The sequence below is a fragment of the Ursus maritimus genome, unplaced genomic scaffold, assembly GCF_017311325.1.
Source record: "Ursus maritimus isolate PB19 unplaced genomic scaffold, ASM1731132v1 scaffold_17, whole genome shotgun sequence".
Taxonomy (NCBI): domain Eukaryota; kingdom Metazoa; phylum Chordata; class Mammalia; order Carnivora; family Ursidae; genus Ursus; species Ursus maritimus.
Genome location: NW_024424119.1, coordinates 59,857,658 through 59,878,899, shown reverse-complemented (window position 1 = coordinate 59,878,899; position 21,242 = coordinate 59,857,658). Strand labels below are relative to the sequence as shown.

At 61.6% G+C, this 21,242-nt stretch overlaps 3 protein-coding genes across 5 annotated transcripts in view; 2 read left to right on the top strand and 1 right to left on the bottom strand.

Moving 5' to 3' along the window:
• Positions 1 to 2,386: 2,386 nt before the first annotated feature.
• Positions 2,387 to 11,947, bottom strand: NDOR1 (NADPH dependent diflavin oxidoreductase 1). 3 transcript variants are annotated; one of them, XM_040632264.1, is made up of 14 exons: positions 11,439 to 11,678; positions 11,010 to 11,087; positions 6,503 to 6,600; positions 5,510 to 5,608; positions 5,323 to 5,424; positions 5,035 to 5,244; positions 4,679 to 4,800; positions 4,332 to 4,552; positions 4,125 to 4,232; positions 3,804 to 3,918; positions 3,545 to 3,691; positions 3,348 to 3,466; positions 3,178 to 3,272; positions 2,387 to 3,094 (listed from the first exon to the last, which is right to left on the bottom strand). In XM_040632264.1, the coding sequence occupies exons 1-14, from the start codon at positions 11,571 to 11,573 to the stop codon at positions 2,950 to 2,952; spliced, it is 1,794 nt and encodes a 597-aa protein (XP_040488198.1). In that variant the 5' UTR covers positions 11,574 to 11,678; the 3' UTR covers positions 2,387 to 2,949. The 3 variants fall into 3 exon arrangements, with proteins under 3 accessions (XP_040488198.1, XP_040488199.1, XP_040488200.1); XM_040632265.1 differs by lacking the exon at positions 5,510 to 5,608 and having other exon boundaries at positions 11,010 to 11,038; positions 11,439 to 11,947; XM_040632266.1 differs by lacking the exon at positions 5,510 to 5,608 and having other exon boundaries at positions 11,439 to 11,679.
• Positions 11,944 to 13,241, top strand: TMEM203 (transmembrane protein 203). The gene has a single exon (XM_008704356.2). It carries the CDS (start codon positions 11,944 to 11,946, stop codon positions 12,352 to 12,354), a length of 411 nt encoding a protein of 136 aa, XP_008702578.2. The 3' UTR covers positions 12,355 to 13,241.
• Positions 13,242 to 15,627: 2,386 nt separating this feature from the next.
• Positions 15,628 to 21,242, top strand: part of TPRN (taperin) — an 8,381-nt gene continuing 2,766 nt past the window's right edge. Inside the window, exon 1 of the mRNA XM_008704355.2 lies at positions 15,628 to 17,442. Coding sequence (XP_008702577.2) covers positions 15,628 to 17,442 — 1,815 coding nt within the window. The remainder of the gene's footprint in view (positions 17,443 to 21,242) is intronic.

Below are 21,242 nucleotides of genomic sequence, written 5' to 3'. Positions count from 1 at the left end.
GCCTTCGATCTTGTACTCCACTACCTGGATTTGGGAAGCAAGCTCTGTGGTGGAGGGGGGAGGAGAGGAGGGTTGGGGAGAGCCGCAGGGGGCTGATGAAGGGATAGAGACGACAAGAACACGGTGGCGAGGTCTCAGTAGCAGCTGCTGTGTACTGAGAGCCATTTCTTGTGCTAAGCACAGCACTCAGCCTGTCACCCACAAACCCATGAGGTCGTGCTGATTGTGTCTGTCCTTTAGATAAAGGCCCCAGGCTCAATGACAGGAGGTTACAGGGCACTCGGGCCTCAGGTCAGTGCCGTCCAGCCCCAAGGCCTAGTCATTCAGGGACATGTGCTGGATACCTGGCCACTCGGGCCACCCCCTTGGGTCCTGACCCAGTCAGTGAGGAAACTGTGGCCTGAGCTGGCGCAGCAAGGGCCCCTCCCCTCTGCTGCCCTGACCTTCAAGGAATACGCACTGGCCCTTATCTATAACACGACAGCCTTCTGGGTTCACTTTCACGTCCACTGTGTCCCTCTTGCAGACAGGTTGGTGGGGCCGGGAGAGGGGTGTGAAGACAGCTGTCAGTGTGGGGCCTGGCCGCAGGCCTCCTCCAGCACTGTCCGTGGGCACCAGTAGTTAGCGTCTGGGCGGCAGGGTGGTTTGACGTCTCTGGCTCCTGGGTCGGCCTGGCCCCAGGTCTGGGTCTGGACTAAAGGCTAGTGCCCGGCTCCATCTTGGGCTGCTCAGTTTGGTCCTCAGGCCTCGGGGCCAGCCTGGGTCTCATGGTCCACCAGTGGCCAGCACCATCTGAGGGCCCCATGGTGCTGGTGGCGGGTGTGATAGACCCTGCTCAGTGGCCGGAGCGGTCCAGCAGCATGAAGAGCAGCCCCAGCAGCATGAGCGGTGCGAAGATGAGCAGCAGGCCCACCAGTTCAAGGGCCAGCAGGCCCAGTAGCGCTAGGCGGCGGGCACAGGGCCCTCGTTCCCGCAAGGCCCAGAGCCGGGTGCCCAGGCAGGGCGGGCAGGGCAGGAAGGGCAGGCAGCCCTGGCCGCCCACGGGCCCCGCCAGGAAGCGCAGCTGGTAGCGATGCTCTAGGGAGGCCCAGGGCCCAGGGCCCCGGCGGGGCGGAGCAGGGGGGGTAGGGGGCCGTGGGCCCTGGGGCCCGTCTGCCTGCAACAGTTCCTCCTGTAGCCGGCAGATCTCCCACTCGAGCATGGGTGTCTTCTGGCGACACAGTGGGCAGCACACCTGGCCCAGGCTGGTGCTGGGGGCTGTGCCCAGCAGCTGGTGCAGGCAGCCCACGCACAGGCCGTGGCCGCAGTTCAGCAGGGCCAGGCGGTGCTCGCAGGGCCCATAGGGCTCTGTGCAAATGGGGCACTCCTCCCCCCCCCACTCCCCTGCCTGCTCCCCAGCCTCATCCTCCCTCCCTTGCCCAGCCCAGGGGCAGGCTGTGGCTGTGGCCCCCAGCAGGGGCTCACTGTCTAGAGCCCCAGCACCCTGGGGGTTCCTAAGAACCCTGCTGTCCAACTCTTCATCTGCCAGCACCTGGAGTGGGGGAGCTAGGCATTCAGGGCCCAGAGAGGCTGAAGGCAGACCGGTGAGTCCAGAGCTAAGGTCACAGGGGCCATGAGTGGGGGCCCTGGGACAGGAGTCCGGGTGGGTGGGCGGGGTCCCCAGGGTGGCGACCAGGGTGGTTGGGGCTGTGAAGGTCAGTGTGGCCCTCTGCGCAGGGGCAGGGTCTGGCACTGACCTCGAAGCGGCCGCAGCCTGGTCCCAGCGCCCAGCTCCTTGCCCCACCCTGGAAAGCCAACGTCGCTTGGGCCCTGGCGCTTGTGCGGGTTCCGGGAGTTTCTTGGGCCCGCGGGTGCCGTCTTCACCGGATCTGCCCCGGCCCGGACGTGGCCACAGCCCACCCCTGAGTTCGCAAGCGATGAACAGACAGACGGACTCCAGGGAGCAGCCTTGTGGGTAGGCCAGCCAGCCTGACTCCTCCTACAGGAATTCCCCTCGGGACCCTGAAGGCCCCTCCCAGGGGCGGGGACAATGGCTGCCCTGCCCTCACCTTCCCTCCCCTGCCGGGACTGCTGCTTTGCGGGCTGGGGAGGAACTGGGGAGGAACGGTCAGTACCCGCCCTTCCTTCCAGGGCCCGCTTAAGACTGCCCCCTGCTTGACAGAGCCAGGGCAGAGCTCGTGCCAAGGGGGCAAAGAGCCGACACACACAGCGGAATCAGACCCCTAAGTGTGGCAGCAAAGATGGCTGAGCAACAGCTTACAGTGCCCACCATGGACGGCTGTCCCCACCCAGACCCATGGTGGGTCACCCAGCCCCCAAGGCACCAAGAGCTGTCCTGAGTGGGTCACCAAGACAGTCATAAGGAAGAGCAGGTCAGAATCAGCCACCCAGAGCCCACAATTTATTACTGAGGCTTTCCAAGATGGGGCAGGGAAGGGCCTCCTCCCACTGCTGTGGTTCTCACTGACTTCCAGCCTGAGCCCGAGCCCTGTGAGGCCCCGAGGCAGCACCGGGTGCTTTGTGGCAGTGGGTGACTGGGAGCCTGCTGTCCCCTAGGGCAAGGGGGGAGTGGCATTTGGCACTCCCAGGAACCCTGTACCACCTCAGAAGGCTCACTGGGGCTCCCCGCACCCCAGGTGCCTATGCTGTCTGGGGAGCCCCTGATGCCCATCAGGCTGCCTGCTCCTTCCTGGGGCACCATCCCTAGGCAGGGTGGTACAGTGCAGGGACCACCCTGACCAGGACCCAAGTTGGGGCCAGTGGGAAAGGACAGCAGGAGCCTGGAGCCCTGGATGGGGGCAGGGTGGGGTGGTGAATGGGCAGCGGCGTCGGGGCTGAGTAGGGGACCCAGGGTGGACTGGAGGGGGCTGTGCAGGGGACAGGGTGGGAGATGATGGTGGCCCCCCTGAAGGCAGTGGCTAGAGTGGCTGAGGCCGGCAGGATGGCTCCTCAGGCCCACGTCTCACTCTGGAAACGCCGTGTCCGCTGGAGCCTGGCGAGGTAGCTGGCTGCATCAGGGCCGGAGAGCCCACCCTCCTTCTGGAAGATGGATGTCAGGGCTTCCGACACGTCTGCCGGCATGCGCTTGGCGTTGCTGGAGGGACAGGCCAGGAGGCCTCAGTGTGGCTGGGACCCCCCGAGGGCCGGCTCGCACCCCACCTGGTGGCCCAGGCTCACCCTGCCAGGGAGAAGTAGGCGCCCCGGCGGTCCAGCAGCTCCCACACCAGCGGCCCCAGCTCTCGGAGCCGGTGCTGCACGTACACCTTCTGCTCCTATAGGGAGGTGGCAGGGGGTTGGGGTGGGGGTGAGTCTGCACTCTGGCCCCTTCCCTTCCCCTCTGAGCACACCTGTTCCCGGGAGAAGGCTGTGAAGAGGGTCAGACAGCCCCTCCTCTCCAGCTCCATCCACTCAGCCTCCCAGTAGAAGTCCTGGTCCCGCCAGCGGCAGCCAAAGAACAAGAAGTTTCCTGGGGAAACACAAGGTGGCCTTGAGGCTGGGCGCAGTCAGCCCCCATGGCTGCCCTGCCCGGATCCTGTGTGCTCACCGTTCTGACCCTGGGCCACGCGCTCCTGCACAGCTGCTCGGAAAGGGGCCACGCCAGTGCCAGGGCCCACCATGATTACAGGTGTGTCCGGTGTCTCCGGGAAGGTCAGGCCCCCGGGCCGCACCCACAGCGGCACCTGGACAGGTCCTATGGCAGGAGAGCGGAGGCATGAAGAAGACCCGGGCCCTGGGGTACACGGGGCAGAAAAGAGGCCCCGGGCCCAGTCCTCTCTCCCCATCCTCCAGAAAGCAGGGGTCACCTTGCCCAGGATCCAGAGATGCCAGCCAGGAGGAGCAGAGGCCCCGGCGGGGCTCCTTGAGGCGGGTCTGGTACTGCACCACAGCCATGAGAATCTGCAGCCTCGAGGGGTGAGCCTGGGGAGTGGGATGGTGGGTGCCCTGCTCCACTGGGCTATCCCTGCCTGCCACCCTGGCTCAGGCTCCACCCACTTCACCCAGGGCTGGCCCCAGACGTGGGGTAGATATGGAGGCTCAGAGCAACCTCCCCCCAACCTACATGCCTGTATGCAGCATAGCCCAGCATCGAGGCCAGCCCTGGGCTCTGCCCCACAGGCCCTCACCAGCAGAGAGGAGGCGATGGAGAAGGCCCGCGGACGGATCGGGGGGATGAGGTCCAACAGGTAGTCTGCGGGAATGGCTCCAGCCGTGTGCGGGAAGTCACACAATACCTGAGCAGAGACAGCCTCCGGTGGGCTTCGGCCAACGTGGCCACGTGTGGCTGTGGCTCGGAGCCCCAGGCTCGCCCACCTGCCCACACCTGCTCACACCTCCAGGATGGTCCTACGAGGCCGGCTGCAGTAGGAATACAGCTCCTCCTGACCTTGGGGGGAACTGAAGTGCAGCAGCTTCTCCCGCTCCAGCTCATGGGGAGAGAGACAGGCCAGGAGCTCGAAGAATGAACGGCGGGGCACGCTGGCGATGTCCAGGTAGTGGGACACAAGGTGCCTCACGGAGCAGGGCTGGGGCAGCCGCGCAGGACAGGACATGCCTGCAGGGGGAAGCAGGAGACGGTGGGGGGTAGCACACGGGGGACGGCTGAGCACGCCAGCAGACCCCCGCAGGACGGGGAGAACGGGTGGCCGCAGCCGGACCTCCCCTGGCCCCTGGTGCTCACCTGGCTCCCGAGGCAGCAGGGTGAAGTTCTGGTCCGGGTCCAGGCCCAGCACCTGGCAGAACTGCTGGGTGTGGCTGGCTGAGTTCTCGGGCTGGATCAGCACCACGTCGCCAGCGGCAAAGCTGTGCGGGAAAGCCACTGGGAAGAGTGAGAGGGGTGTGGACAGGGCACTGCGGGTGCAGGGGAGGATGCTGGGGTGAGGGGTCCTTGGATGCAAGTGTCTCCCTGCCGCCTGGCCCACACCCCTCCACCCTGCTGAGGGCCTGTTCTCCAGCTTTGCGGGCAGACCTTCTGCACCCCCAGCCACAGCCCCCCTGGCCTCAGCCCTCAGCCACCTGGCGTCTCAGGCCCCTCACCTGAGCCCCGAGCCTGTGATGTCAAACTCAATCAGCCGAACGTCCTGGAAGTGCAAGGGGCTGGTGACTCTCCGGTTGGAGACCATGGGTGCCAGGAAGGGCTGCTGCTCTGAAGGGGGACCATGAGGGTCTGTGCCAGTCACACGCTGCTCCTCAGAGCACATCCTGGGGGCCTCCAGGAGGAAGTGCAGGGTGAACTTGGAGGGCAACCTGTGGAGAAGGCAGCCGCTGGTCAGGCTGCTGGCAGGACCTCAGGTCGCTCCGCTGCACCTGTCGACCCACACTCACGGGACTCCAGCGGGGATCATGCCAAGGTCAACGGGCACGGGGTACAGCCCCAGCACCTTGTCCCACAGATCACGTAGCCAGGGGTCGACGGCAGCATCAGGCCTGGAGAGAGAGCACGTGCGCACTAGTCTGCAGGGCCCTGCTCATGGCCAGGCCCTGCGGGACAGCTCGCCCCCATCCCACTCACCCCAGCTCATGCTGGTCATCACCCAGGCACACGGGCAGGAGGGCACGGCCCCCAAGCTGTAGCAGCCGGCGGTGTAGCTTCTTGGCCACAAAATTGAACCTTCGGAGGGACAGCAAGGCCTGAGCGTGCCCCAGCCCCGGCCGCAGGGCGGCAAAGGGGAAGCAGCCCCAAACGAGCCCACAGCGCCTCCCAGGGAACACTGTCAGCAGGAGGGTCCCCCTACCACCCACCTGCCCTCATGCCTGTGTTTGCGCTGCCATGCACAAGTGTCCACTTGAGGCGCGGAACAAAACTCCCCAGCAGAGGACAGTCACACTGCCGCCCGTTTCCTGTCCTCTTTTCCTGAGCCATCCCAGTCCTCCTCCTGCTGCGCCTGACTCTGGGGGCAGTGGTACCCGGCGGGCCCTCCCTCAGCCCCTGGGCCACAGTCAGGGTTTCCACGTTTCGGTGACCTGCTGACTCGCATTCCCTTAATGCAAAGCCTGTGGCACTTCAAAAAATAAAGCAAAGCAACCGTGCTCTTTACTTAGGACATACCCACCATACCCAGGGAAATAGGGGCATTGGGGGTGGCTCCCAGGGGCAGGGGGGGTCTTCTGTGCCCCTCGGTTGTTCCCGCTGCACCGCTCTCTGTGCTCTTTGGAAGCTCAAATATCTCCTGAGTATGTGCTTTTGTAAGAGTGGGGAGTTGGTAGGCCTTTGCTGTCCTGGGTCCCATGTCAACCTATGATGCTGGCCAGGTCCAGACATCGCCCCGTCCTAGAAGACATCCCCACTTTGCTGCCCTGCCAGCCTCTGGTCTGTGTCCTGTGCGCCCTTCAAAACCCAGCAGCTCCCCAGTGGTCCCTGTGGAAGTAGGGCGCACAGCCTGGCTACGGCCCGAGGTCCAGAGGGAGCCCTGGGGGCCGAGTCACCTGTCCCTCTACCAGGACACTTTGTGCTCAACCCCGAAGACAGTCCCTGCAGGCCAGCAGCCCTCCCGCCCCTACTCACTTGGCATACGAGGAGTCCCCGAGGCCCAAGATGGCAAAGTCCATCTGGCAGAGAGAGGTCGGTGGCAGATTCTTCCGGAATATGAACTTCCAGAAGTTCTACAGCCAGAAGAAGCCAAGTTAGAGGCCCTGTTCTGGGCCACTGGGGTCCTGGGGGGTAGGGGGAGCTGCATCCAGGACCCACCCTGTTCCTCTAGATCTTTGTTACTAAAACAAGACCGTTTTTTTTTTTTTTTTAAATTCTATCACAATGGCAAAAAAATTGGGAAAGGGCAGAAAATCGTAAAAAAAAAAAGTTGCCCTGGGGGCGCCTGGGTGGCTTAGTCCATTGAGCCTCCGATTCTTGGTTTCAGCTCAGGTCTTGATCTCAGGGTCGTGAGATCGAGCCCCACGCCGGGCACCATGCTCAGTGTGGAGTCTGCTTGAGATTCTCCCCCTCTGCCTCTCCCCTCCCTCCCTCACACAAATAAACCTTGAAACAACAACAACAACAAACAGAAAAAAAAAAGGAAAAAAAGCAAGCTGCTCCAGAGCCACCACGTGGAGCTCCACCCCGTCCTGGTCTGAGGGCTTGGAGAGAAGGCTACTGGGGTCCACACCAGGGAGGCCATGGCTGGCGCCTGTCCCACAGCTCTCCCCAGGGTGGGGGAAGCACCCGCTCCTGCTTGGGTCTCCCCTGGGGATGGCTCCCCCTTCACATCAAGAGTCCTGTGTTCTGAAGGCCCCTCCACCCCCAGCTCTGAACCTCTGGGCTGAGACGTCAGGCCCTGCAGCCCCTCTGTGGTCCTAGTCCCACCCCGTTGGTGGAAGGTGAAGTTTCTCTCCTTTGGAGCCCTCTCCTGGCCCCGAGCCCCCATCAGTCTGCTTTGTACTCACTGCTACCCCCACGGCTTCCCACTTAACTCGTTGTGCTAGCTGAGGACCCAGAGCTGTGCCCTTCCCCAGGGCGCCCTCACCCGCATGCGTCTGGCCATCCCAGGGGCCTTACACCCAGACCCCCAAGGCCACAGCCTGGTGCCTCTCCTTCCCACCTGGGGGCCCTCGTGGGAGCATGTCCTGGGCCACACTCTGTCCCAGCCTCCAGAGGCAATTTTCCAACACAGATCCCCATCACCTTCAGCCCACAGTGACCGGAGCCCTGGTGACACCTACTTCTGTGAGAGATCCAGGACTTTAGCTGCACTCCACCTCCCTTCTGCTTCCTATCTCTAGAGACAGAGGCCCACTGAGGTGAAGGGACCCCAGCCCTGTCGGGCCACAGCTCTGCCCACTGGTCCTGGACCACCTCTGGCCTCCCCAAGGACTGAGCTGCATCGGCCACCGCTGGGGACTGCCCCCACTCTGCCTCCCGGGATCTCTCCTGCACTCTCCTCCTCGGACTGCTTTCCTAAAGCCCGCAGAGAACGTCCTGCAGGTGCTTGCCGACAAGAGGCCCAGGGAAGGCACCCTTCATAGCTCTGCCTCTGAGCCGGGCCCTCCCTTCTCAGTGACCCGCAGGTTAGCGGGGCACACTGCCACGGGAAATCCTCTTTCCAAAGAGCCTGGGGCCCTGCTCCAAGCTGGTCCAGCCGGGCCCCAGGGTCCTCCTGTGTCCTGCTGTCCCCAAGAGCTGCAGCCCAGCACAACGTGCCTTGGCGGGAGCCTTTCCATCCAGGTGGGCCCTTTCAGTTCCGGGACATCGTGTTACTCTCTCTGGTCAGTTTCTTCCCATTCTGTGGTTCACCTTCTGAGATTCCTCGAATGACCTTCCTCGAATGATTTGATTTGTGTCCCAGCTCATTTTTTGCTATACTTTCCAGGAGAATGTCTCAACTTTACTCTCTGATCTTTTCAGGTTTTCCTGACATCATCTTCAAGAGCATTTCCTATTTCCAGGTTTGCGCTGTTTCGTGTGTTCTTGTCCCATGGCTGCCGGGCTCTGGAGGGCCTGCCCTGTCTCTGCTCCTCCAGGTTACGTCTGTGCTTCTCTCAGTCTCTTTCTTGCAGGGCGTGGTGGTTCTTCATGTGAGTTCAGGCCTGTCACCCAGCATGGGTTTCACGGCCAGAACCCTGCTGGGTCTTCCACTGTGGTCACTCACTTTCCCGACAGAGGGCTCCCCTGTCTGCTGCCTGGGAGCCCATGCCTGACCACAGGGTTCTGAGGACCAAGGTAAGGCAGCCGGCGTCTTCCTGTTTAAGTACACAGCTGGTCACTAAGCCGGGGCTTCAGCAGAAGCCATGCCCCTGCCTCTGTGTCCTCCCTGGGACCTCAGTCTGCAGCCTCTCCAAGGAGCCTCCAGGCCCCGCAGTGGTTGGGGAGGGCTCCCTCCTGACCACCTCCATGGTGGGGTCTATGCCGTGTCCATCCTCATCCAGGGATGACCGTCACCTCCTTCGTGCTGTTGGCTTCTCGTATCCAGTCTGTACCCCAGCCCAGCTGACCTCCCAGAAATCTTTTGTTTCCCTTCCCCTCCCGTGCCCTGTGACTTGGGCATCCACCCTTCACCTCCTGCTTTTGATCCCCTCAGATTTGCCTGCTCTCCTGTCCTTCTTCCTATCCAAGGAGACCCCTCCTGATTGTGCTGGGGTCTTGACCTCCTATATCATCCCTGCTGTGACCCTGTTCTTCAATCTTAAGCCTCTTTCTCCCCCAGTCTTCCCATCTCCAGCATTTAACAGGTCTCTCTCATCTTATTTTTTTTTAAGACTTTATTTGAGAGAGAGTTAGCAAGAGAGGACAAGCTGGCGGGGGTGGGGGGAGGCGTGAGGGAGAAGCAGGCTCCCTGCTGAGCAGGGAGACCGACGTGGGACTCAACCCCAGGACTATGGGATCATGACCTGAGCTGAAGGCAGATGCTTCACTGACTGAGTCACCCAGGCACCCCTTCTTTCTCATCTTATTAACACCTTCTTTCCAACCCCTTAGCCCCATTCACAGCCAGAATCTTCCCCGCCCCCCCCCCCGGAGGCTCCATGTTGGGCTTAAACTCACTAACCCTGAGATCATAACCTGAGCCGAGATCAAGAGTTGGACGCTTAACCAACTGAGATGCCCAGGCACCCCTTCTGTTTAACGTAGAGACATTCTTAAGATTCTCTCCACTTAGTTGTTGAGCCTGTGACCCACTTCTCTCCCTGTGAGTCACTGAAACTGCTCTCCCCAAAGTCACCAGCAGTCCCTTTGCTGACAAACCCTACCCGTGCTGCTCAAGCCTTATCTTACTTTACTTCTGTGCAGCTTTAGTGCTGGAAACCTTCCTCTCAGAAGTCGCCACTGTGCCCTTGACCTTAGATTTGGTCCCTTTTTTTTGCTGCTGGGGCCACTTTCCTGCCTCTCACAGGCTTTCCTTCACCTCTCATGCCCTTGGTGTTCAGGGTAACCTGTCCCACGAAAGAGGGAGGAGCTTCCTTTCTCATGCCTCACCCAGGATCCTTGCTAGAGCTCCACGCTGACCTTGCATCTCCACCTGGATGACTCCTAGCACTTGACCTCCCTGCTCTCTATCTCTGTGCCTGAAACTACCAGCCATTCTGGTCCCCGAGCCCGAATCCCTGTTTGAGTCCATGTCCTCTTGGTTCTACCCTGGAGTGCGTCTCTATTGTCTCCCACCCTCCTGGTCCAGGCCGCCAGTCCTGCTTGCACTGCACACCCTCTGGAGCTGTTCTTGCTCTCCGGTAGCCTGCCCTCCCTACTGACAAGTGGCAGTTTTGCCAGAATACAAATGTGACAGTGTCACCCAGTGGATTCCATGGCCCCTCACTTCAAGTCCATCCACCTGACTGTGGCTGCCGGGCTCCTTGGGATCGGTTCCAGCTACCTGCCTCTCTTCTCCCTTCCCACCCTGATGCTCTCCTTGGCTCTGTCCTACTAAACTGCTTTCTACTCCTCCCAGAGGTGGTCTTTCTCCTCTGCACAGGCTGCTCCCTCTTGCCTGGCTAGCCCCCACTTATCCTCAGGCCTTAGCCTACATGCCTTTCTTCCAGAAAGCTTTCCCTGAGCCCCCAGTTTGGGCTAAATAGCTTTTCTTAATGACCCCATGACATCTGGTACTTTCCCTGGCAGCATGTATCTGCTAGTACTGTGACTGCCTGTGAAAGTTGTTGCTTTTGCTATATTGTGAGCTCCACGAGGACAGAAATAGGTTCATGGCTGGATTCCCAGCACTCGATCATGCTTGGAATAGAATGTGTGCTCAAAAGATGTTCAAAAATTGAAGAATGTTCTGGGAAGTTCCAACAGGTTTGAAACACACATACAGACCCAGACCTGATTCGTACACAGCCCTGGAGGAAATATTAAAGGTTAAAATGGAAAGCAAGGATATTTGGTGGCCTGTGAACAGTTTATTAGGGAGGACAGCCAGAGCCCCCAACTCCATGGGAAGATACCCTTCCACAGCCACAGCCTACTGCAGCAGGCGTAGGAGGGCAACTGTGTTTCTGGGGACTCTCCCGGCAAAGAAAACAGAGTGAGGTCCAGGGCAGTGATCTCAGCTCCTGAGCAAAGAAAGCCTTCAGGTCAGTCTTACCTTCATGTTGTCAGGGGGGTCTCCTTGGCCTGTAGTTGCACAAACAAATATCACCAGGGGCTCGTTAATCAGATTCACCTCAACAAAAAGACACACGTGTAAGACCTCGGGCCGTAATGACCTGGCACCCTCTCCGCCGCCTGGGCCCCTCTCCCCCACTCAGGGTGGTAGGACAAAAGGGTCTCAGTGAGCACCCGCGAGCGGCCGGCCAGCCTTTCCTCCTTCCGGTTCCACCCGCCACCTTGCCTGCTTTTCCCTCCACGTGTTAAGCCAAGCTACCGTTCCGAAGTTTTCACGCCCCCTAAACGCGCCATAAATGAAGGGCCCGCTGTCAGACAAAATGCGGCGCCCTGCGGTCGAGAGCTCGGAGTGGGGGCTGGTGCCCCAGGCCTGCTCGGTCTCCCCGCCGAGGCCCTAGGGCGCCCTCACCACTGAGTAAGAGTCCAGGGCCTGCACACGGCAGTCGAGCCGCCGGCGCCGAGCCTCGCGGCCCAGCCTCTCCGACACATCCTGAGCCGTGCCTGTCTGGCTGCCGAAGAGCACCAGAAGCCCCGGACTCGGCATTGGGGAGGCCCGGAGACGCCAGCACCCAAGTACAGGGCCTGTTAACAGCTCCTGCAAGCATAGGCAGTCCGACCCGCTTGGACTTCCGACTTCCGGTGATGGCCGGAAGTGACGCACTCAGACCGCGCCCTGCAGGGCATGGCGTCCGAGAGAGGCGGGCGTCCGCTACCGGCCAGTACTAGGTCCCGGGCCGGGGCCAGGGTATTAGCGGCACGCCACGGCCGAGGGCCGGGACGGGCGGAGCCGCTCGCTATCTGCCGCTCGCCGCAGCGGCGACGGCGGCAGGCGCCGGCAAGACCCGCGGGGAGAGGAGGAGCAACCCCGCCGGTGGGACGCTCGGCCGGGCCCCGGCCCGCGCTCAACCGGCGCGATGCTCTTCTCGCTCCGGGAGTTAGTGCAGTGGCTGGGCTTCGCCACCTTCGAGATCTTCGTGCACCTGCTGGCCCTGTTGGTGTTCTCCGTGCTGCTGGCACTGCGTGTGGACGGCCTGGCCCCTGGCCTTTCCTGGTGGAACGTGTTTGTGCCCTTTTTCGCCGCCGATGGGCTCAGCACCTATTTCACTACCATCGTGTCTGTGCGCCTCTTCCAGGATGGAGAGAAGCGGTTGGCCGTGCTCCGCCTCTTCTGGGTCCTCACGGTTCTTAGCCTCAAGTTTGTCTTCGAGATGTTACTGTGCCAGAAGCTGGTGGAACAGACTCGGGAGCTCTGGTTCGGCTTGATCACGTCTCCAGTCTTCATTCTCCTGCAGCTGCTCATGATCCGCGCCTGCCGGGTCAACTAAACTCAAAGAAAGGCCGGAGAGAGAACTCTGGATAGCTAGGATGCTGGACCTCACGCTGAGGTCCCACTTCTGCGGCACCAAAGGAGAAGTCTGGGTCTGAAAGCAAAGCCAGTTCCTGCCCTGGCGAGTGCAATTTTCTCTATACCAATCATGTCTAAAATTGTTCCCTCAGCAGGGCTAAAAAGAGCAGTCTTGATCCTTAAAATATATTTCTTGTTATTTCTTGCTTTGAATAGCTAATCCTGACTTGAGATGTTGAGAAGGACCCAGGCCAGACAGTGCAGAATTCCTCTGACAATTGGAAACTGCAAGTATGTAAAATGTCCTGATGGGCTCTGAGTCTTTTCATGGATCTTGGGAAAGTACTCCCCGTGCAGAGGCAGCAAAGCTGGACTCGGGGATTTCCTCTGCCCAGCAGCGCTAACCTAAGAGCTCACTGCCCCATCCATCCAGACAAGACTTACTTAGATGCTTGAGCTCTAAAAAGTGTAAACAAGCTTGTGTCTCCTCCCCTGAGCCATGGGGAGGATGGCCCTTTCTTCATTCCAGCCCAGGCAGACAGGAGTGTGTTGAGTAAGCATGATTGGGACCCTATATTTGGAGATCTGTCGCCTGAGAGAACTTTGCTTATAAAGCACTGCTTGGCTTCCTATCCCAGCCGATTGCGACTTTCCCACCACCTTGTGGCCAGCACTGTTAGCACACTTGAGACAGATTTGGGCCTCCCTAAGGGATCAGAGAGAGGAAAAACTTTGATGCTCGTAGGCACCGAGACCTGCAAATGGTCTTGGCCCACGTCCATTGGCCTGGGGCTTTAATTTAATGCCAGTCAGGTGCCAAATGAGAACATTTGCTGAGATAAAAATAAAATAAGAATGTTTTACTGAGATGTGCAGTGGTTGCCTGACTTCTTGAGGGTGAAATCAGGTGAATGCTGAGATGCCCCCCCCTCCCCCCGTGTCATGTAGCTGGTTACAAAGCTGACTGTGGGAGACTGGAATGCACTAGAGCTTCATTGGTGGATGGGGGCGTTCCATCGGAGAAGCCTGTCTTCCTGCCCGGGGAGCCAGGGTGAAGACAACATAGGGTAGGCTTGTGTTGAGGACCTGCTGAATAGTTTGTGTGACATCAGAGCCTTGTCTTCCTGCTGGTGTGTGGTCTTTATAGGCCTTGCTGTAGAGCAGGGGTCGGCAAAATATGGCCGAAGTCCTGTTTTGTACTCCCCATTAGCTGAGAGTGACTTTCACATTTTCAAAGGGTTCTAAAAACAAAGAACGTGTGACAGGAAGTGAATGTGGCTTGCAGTTGGCACTCTTGGTGTTTCGGGTCAGATCATTCTTTGACTGGGGGGGGAGGGGAGTGCTGTTCAGAGCACTGTAGAATGTTTAACAGCAACCCTGGCCTCTACTCACTTGGGACAAGCAGAAGTGTCTCCATACTTTAACAGGTCTGGGAGACAAAACCGTCCCTGGTGAGAACTGCTAGTATAACCTATTTACTGTCCGGCCCTTCACAGAGCAGATTTGCAGACCTCTATTCCAGTGAAGTGGCTCCGTGACCCTCTGCCTAGAATGGGAGCTGCATGGCCTGAGAGATGCTTGTGTTGGAGACTGGTCTGGTTTGTCTTGCAGCTACAACAATGTTTTCTACCCAGGATCGGCATAATTTGTGTCAAAGTCAGATAGAACCTGAACATTGCCAGTGGGTTTTCTTTGTTTTATTTCTTATTTTTATTATTTAAAGTTTATTTATGTAATCTCTATAGCGCAGGTGGGACTTGAACTCAGGACGCCGAGATCAAGAGTTGCATGCCTCTCTGAGCCATCCAAGCACCCTGGGAGTGGGTTTTCTTTTAATGTTATTTTTAGGTTGCATGTTTTGTTGTAGCCTGTTTTATTCTGTAGTTCAGAATTGAGTGATTCTGGTGCTGTAGAAGGGATGAGCATAAGAAGGCTTAGTTTCCTTTGGAAAAGTGATTTGACCAGAGCCCTAAAAAGGAGACACTTGACTTCTGGGAGGCTGAAATCAGTTTGTTTTTTCGGCTTAGTAGAGCGGAAAGGAGTAAGTCAATGTTAAAGTAGTGATAGTGCAGACCACCATGGGACCTGGAAGCTGAGACGGGCACCCCAGGTTGAAACCTGCCCCCAGTCTCTGCAGAGCCCCAGGTGTCCTTGGAGCCCTGTCCCTGAAAGGTGGGTGCTGTAGCATGCAGTAGTGCCATTACTGAGCAGAGCTGAGTGCAGGAGAGGTGAGGGGAAGGCAGGTAACATCCTTCTGTGTCAGTACCCCTTAATCTCCCCATCTCCCCTTGGCTCCACTGGGCCTCGAAGTGTGGTGAGTGCTGGGAGTGAGCTTCTTCATGGCATGTGGGCAAGGAAGCTGTGCCCTTAAGGTCACAGGCATTCCTACTAGTCTTGGGATGTGGGAAGTTCAACAGATGAAAGGGTAGTGTGGGGAGGCAACAGGGTGGAATGCACAGCCCGGCGTTTGTGGCTCTCTGCATTGGAGAGCTTTCTCTGTGCCTCCTCACAGCTTCTGCACTCCTGTCCCTGCTTGGTGGGCTCTGGATGGCAAAGTGTGGGGTAGGGCTTCTCCGACTTGTGTGAGCAACAGAGTGAGTTCTGGGGGCTGGCAAAAGTTAGGGGTTCCTGAGAAGCAATTCCTCAGCACTGCGTGGGGCTCTGGCATTGGCATCTCCACTAAGTCCTGCAGAGGACCTAGGACCACGGGTGGGCAGTCCCTGAACCGGCGGGGACAGCTTTCCAGTCCTGGGCAGGCCCTTCTTCCGCTGCGTTCTGAGCGTGAGGAACAGGTGGACTGGGTGCTGGCAGTCCACGATGAGGAAGGACCGAGCCCAGCCAAGGTCACCCACCTAGCTGGGCCCAGGGGTCCGGCTGGGACTGCCCGCCTGGACCCACCCCCGCCGGGCTCCGCCCTCCGGCCGCGGAGGCCAATGGCACAGAGGCGGAAGTGGGGCCGCCAATGAGCGGCGAGGGGTCGGGGGCGTGTCCAGAAGGACATTCCCCAATGGAAACCGGCTCCGGAGACGGGCGCTATCCAACTGGGCCCCCCGGGAAAGAGAGGTCAGGGACAGCAGTCTCCAATCAGCGCGGCCGGCCATTTTCCCCTGCTATAGGTGGGGGCGCGGGGCGGGTCCGAGCCGGCCCCTCCCCAATAGACGGCGGCCGGGGGGCGTGGCTGCGGCGCGAAGGCCGGCTGCCGGCGGCGGCCGCAGTTCCCGGCGCGCGTTGGCTCCGGCGCCCGCTCCGCACCATGGCCGGCCTGGGGCGCCCGGGCCCGGGGCCCCGCGCCGCACTGCCCGCCTGGAAACGGGAGATCTTGGAACGGAAGCGGGCCAAGCTGGCCGCTTTGGGCGGGGGCGCGGCGCCTGAGACCGGGACCGAGGCGGGCGCGGCGGAGCCCTCGGAGCCGGCGGCCGAGCGGCTTGTGCTGGCGGAGAGCCTGGGCCCGCTGCGCGAGAACCCGTTCATGCGGCTCGAATCGGAGAGGCGGCGCGGGACGCGGCGCGGGGGGGGCGAGGGGCCGGCGGGGGCGCGGCCGGTGCAGCAGCTGCTGGAGCTGTACCGCCGCGTGCCCGGTGTGCGCACCATACACGCCGACAACATCCTCATCATCGAGTCGGCACCGGGCTTCCCGCCCGCCGGCCCCGGCCCGGGCCCTGGCTCGGCCGCCCGCATCCGCGCCGCTGAGGTGCTCGTGTACGAGGCGCCGCCGCCGCCCGGGCGCGTCAGCCGCCTGCTCCAGAAGTTCGACGCCCCGGCCGCGCCGGTCCGCCGCGGGAGCCCAGAGCGCGGCCGCACTCCGCCGCCGCAGCCACCGCCGGCTCCCGGCCCCGCCGCCCCGCGCGTGGGTGAGCGCGCCGCCTGCTTCGAGCTTGAGCGCCGTGATACAGGCCCCGAGGCGCGGCTCAGCGACTTCCTGCAGAAGACCGGCAGCAACTCCTTCACCGTGCACCCTCGGGGCCTGCACTGCAGCGCTGGCCCTCGCCCGCTCCCCAACGAGCCTGCAGCCCCCGAGTCCCGAGCCGGCGCTGCCAACGGTCTTGCGGGCTCTGCACCTGGGCTGGGCGAGCGGAAGCCAAAGGTGGAGTCAGGGGAGCCCCCCGTCCACCCACCCCCCAGCCCCGGGACCCCCAGTGCCACTCCAGCCGCGTCCCTGGCCTTGCCTACACCCAACCCTGCCAATGCCATTCCCAGCCAGCGCCAGTGGGTCTCCGCGGCCACCAGCGCCAATGACTCCTTTGAGATACGGCCGGCCTCCAAGCCAGACGTGGATAGGATCCCTGCTGGGGACCTCCAGGCCCGGGCCCTGGCCAACCTCCGTGTGAACTCCCGAAACTCCTTCGTGTTCATCCCCAAACGCAAGGACTCTGGGGCCCCTCCTCCTGAAGTGAGGCAGGCCAGAGGGCTGCCAGAGAGAGAGGTTGGCTGGGCCTCCCAACGCCTGGAGCTCGAAGCCCAACTGGTGCCTGGAAGGGATAGCGTGCCTGCCGGAGGGAGGAGCCCCTTGGGGGTCGAGGAGGGGGCCTGCCCCAGGCCAGCTACTGCCCTTGTGGACCAGGCTGTTAGGCGGCAGAGGCTGTCCTCACCGTCCCTGTATGCGTTGCCTGCTGCCGAAGCTAAGCCTGCCCAGGGCCTTGCGGTTCCCAGCTTGGCCAAGAACGGCAAGGTGCCTGGGAGGCCAGGGTTGCCTGTTACCTTCATTGATGAGGTGGACTCGGAGGATGAGGTCCCCCAAGAAGCCAAACCGCCCTGCTCTGGAGCTGGGGGGCCTCCTTGGTACCATCTGCACCCCACTGGGCCTGGGCACCCGTCAGGGCTCCAGCATCGAGGTGGCAACACCTTCACCGTGGTTCCCAAGAGAAAACCAGGGTCCCTGCAGGCCAACGGGGAGCCCGGGCCACAGGAGGCCGAGGATGAGGAGGCAGGCAGTTTGTCAGAGCCTCCTGCCACCCTGGGGACCACATTGAAGAAGCGCTATCCCACCGTGCATGAGATTGAGGTGATTGGCGGCTACCTGGCTCTAGAGAAGTCCTGCCTCACCAAGGCTGGCTCCTCGAGAAAGAAGGTCAGTAGGGGAAACAGGGGGGAGAGCCACTGTCTGGGAGGGAGAGAGGTGACGGGTCACAGAGCTGTGGGTTTAACATGTGCCTGCTTCCTAGGACACCTGGCTTGGCTGGAGGATGGCTTAAGGGATGACCTCTCTGTGGACCAGAGGAGACCCCGGACTGGGTGGCCATGCAAGCTCCAGGAGGGGCTGAGCTGGGGAGGAGGGATCCCTGGTCTGGGCTCCAGTAGAGCCCTAATGGTCCATAGGGGACAGCTTGCTTAAGGTGTACTTCGTAAGGCTGGTGGGGAGGTCAGTCCAGCCAGTACCATGGCTGCCTTTTGATTCCTGCGGCTACATCTGGAATTGGCGGGGGAGACCTGTCTCATCGTGGGTCCAGCTGGATGAATAGTTCCCCACTGGCCCTGGCTGCTTGGTCTTCTGGAGTCCTGGCCTATGTGGGTCGCAGGTGCCAGGACAGAAGCGGGAAGGTGCAGGAGGCCTGTGATTTGGGTGTGGTCAGATCCCTACCTCACTGTCAGCCTAGGGGAACCATTCAGTCGGGGGCTGTCAGCTCCCCCAGAAGCATGCTGGCCTGGAGCCCAGCAGGACCTGGCTTCATGCGAGCATTTCTTGAACTCCTACTGTGTGCCAGGCCTGGGGTGTGATCCTGGAAGCAGTGTGGACTCTCCCCCTCACTGGGGAGGATGGGCCTCAGGCAGAGAGAGACCTGGCTGCAGGACCAGGAGCCCTGCTGGAGCCTTAATTCCCAGCTGCCCAGTGGCCTGGAACCCTCTGGGCCCAAGAAAACGTTCCTCAGATTCTTCCTGGTCATTCTAGCACCTGGGTCTGCCCCAGGGGCAAAGTCCAAAGCCAGCCCCACATGACCCCCATCAGCAGGCACGGGGCAGGTGTGCCTTCCCCTGGAACTGAGATGGCGCCTGGCAGGCTTCTCCATTGGCTCACCCTTAAGCTACGTTTGCCACTACCCTCAAGTCCTTGGGGCAATGGGGGTGGTGATGTGCTCTGTGTCACTGAAGCCCCCATCACTGGTGCCTGCCGGTTGTCTAATCACGTGAGCTGCCTCCTCCCTGTTTGCCGTGGGTTGGCCTTGCACTGCTCTTCCTCCATGTGTCCTCCCTCCTCCTTGGGTGGGGGCATTGGTGCTCCTGCCAGCTCCATCTGCTGGGACAGGCATCCACACCCACCTGCCTCGGTACTTCCGGTGGGCCCATCTTGCCTGCCTGACCTTGACTCACCCTCTCTTTAGTGCTACGGGCCACAACCCTCCCACCCTCACTCCTGCCCTTAGCCATGGTCGTCAGCCCCACCTCCCCGCTCCTGCTCCCTGACTGTTGACCCTGAACTGGGAGGCAGTCCCTTGCCATGCTGGACCCAGGAAGGGGAGGTGATAACAGCCCCCCTCTTTGTAGATGGGGAACCTGAGGGTGGTTGGAGGTCGTGGAGCTTGTGGGGCAGGAATTGAATGCTCATTTTCTGTTTCTAGAGCCCACTCATTCCTCCCCCAGTTGGGGAAAGCGCAGAGGGGGTCATTTGTGGCAGGGTTGGGGTGAGAAGGGCAGGAGGAAGTGATGGGAGGAAGCAGGCCCTGGCCCATAGTGGAGACCCGTTCGGACCAAGCTGGCCTGATCTCGATGCCAGCCTGAGGGCGTGGGGGGTCCAGATGGATGCCTGGCGAGGCCAAGTGGCCAGGCTAGAGCCCTGCCAGAGTAGCACAGTCTGCCGGGGGTGACTTTGGGCCTGTGAGCACTGCCCCACCCCCTGCACCAGCTGCCCTGCCCAGAAGAGCCAGAACTCCTGTTTCGTGGGGCAGAGGCATGGGGCCACCCAGGCCTTCAGAGCCGTCTGCTGGCTTGGGCTGTCCCCTCTGCTCCATTCCCTGGAGTTCCTCCTGACTGCAGCCCTGGGCGTTCCTCCTGCTATTCCTCCGGGGCCTGGGCTGCTGACCACTCCAGTCAGCCCGTGGTTTGGACCATTGTCCTGCTCTCCCCCCTCCCGACTGGGGACCTTGGGGCCCACTGCTCACCTTGGCCCCTGCATGGCTGGCTGACCAGGGTAGTGGTGGGAGGGGCTGGGGCCCTTCCCAGGCGGCAGGTGAGGTGTGGCTCCCCTGGGCAGTCTGCTCCTGAGCTGGCAGGTCATGTAGGGTGCCGTGCCCTTGCTGGGCCTCAGAGGGCTATAGCCCTGTCTGGGGCGGTGGGGGCCCGGCCGGACAGTGTACCTGGGAGGCCTGCCTGGGGGGACCCACTTGGTTGTCTCTTGGCAGAATTGCAGGTGTCCTGTCTATCCCTCCCCTGATGGCCAAGCAGGGGCTGGCCGCTGTGGAGCATGGTGGCCATGCCCCCTCTTGCTTCTGCCCCGGCCCCCAGGTTGTGCTTGGTGGGACTGTCCAGCGGCTCTGCTCACCCGCCTCCCACAGGGTTGTTGGGTTGGTGCTGTGGGCCTCTCCCCTTTGTGAGGTGCCACCTGGCCAGGCTCCTACACGTCTGGGGACTCCTTCCCCTCCCCTCCTTACCTGCTGGTTCTCTGCCCGGCCTGAGTGTGTCAGCGTCCCCAGAGCTCAATCTGTGACACCCTAGGCCATCTGCCCTCCCCTGTGGTAAGCGCCACCCCAACACCCTGGTTTTCCTGGCCGGGTCGTGGCCCCCAACCTCGCTCCAGTCCTTAGAGCGGTGCTGCGGCTGCCTTCCGGAGCCAGCTTCCCCACTTGCTGTGCCGCACCCCCACCTCCCAGGCGTCCTGGCTGTGTCTTCTCTGCCCTCCTTTCTCACCCTTCCCACTCCCCCAGGGCTTCTGCGGGTGCCCCCTCCCCCCTGTGGGCTTTAGAAAGCCCGGAAGCCACTAAAGCAGGCTGGACCCTGCTCTGCTCAGCTTCCCCACTGGCGGAGGGTCTGCCCTGGGCTGGTGCTGCCCTTGATCTGGGGCAGCAGGAAGCAGCTGTGGGAGCTTTGGCGGAGGCTGTGCGGGGTGGTCCTGTTGTCCCCCAGAGTGCAGACTGAGTGGGGGATGGGAGGAGGCAGCTGTGTGCTGGGGAGCGAGAGCAGGGCGGGGCTCACCCAGAGCAGGGGCTGGTTGGACTCAGCTCCCCGACCAGAGTCCAGGTGGACGCCCTTCAGTAACCCAAGCTGGGTGTGCACAGGTAGGGCAGGGTGAGGGGGGCAAAGGGCCTGTGGGAGCTGGGAGGCGGGCCAAGCCAGGAACCACCTGCCAGCTACGCGTGGTTCCACGGGCAAAGTCCCCCTGCGCCAGCTTTGCACAGGTGCCAGCCCCTGGCCACGCCCGGCTTGCCTGCCCGGGGCTAGAGGCGGGCCCCTTCCCAGCAGCATTCGTCACAGGGTGTCCTGTGACTCAGAGACCTCACCCACAGGAGGCCTGGGAGCCCCACGAGGCTGTAGAGTGTGGAGACTGAAGGGGAGGTGGGATGTGACCCAAGCCCGGGGCTCCAGCTGGGTGCAGACAGTGGCCTGGGAGCACCGCCCCGCCCCTGCCTGGCCAGGCTGTGCCAGGCTCAGTGCCCGTGTGTGCCCAGCCCCCTCGGTCTCCCCGCTAGGAGCTGGTCATGTGGACTAATGAGGGCACACTAATCCGGCCGGGTCCTGGCAGCCAGCCCTTCCTGTGTCTTCAGTGGTGGGGGATGGGCCTGGAGGGCCCAGGGTCGTTGAGGACAATGCCGTGGACCCAGGGGTGTCAGGAAGCCCTGTTCACTGTGGGGCCTTGGGGCAGTGGGAGGCCCCTGGGTTGGCAGTCGCATCCTGCCTTGGGCCTCTGCCCTGCTAGGCCTGGGTGGGCCGGGGGGGGGG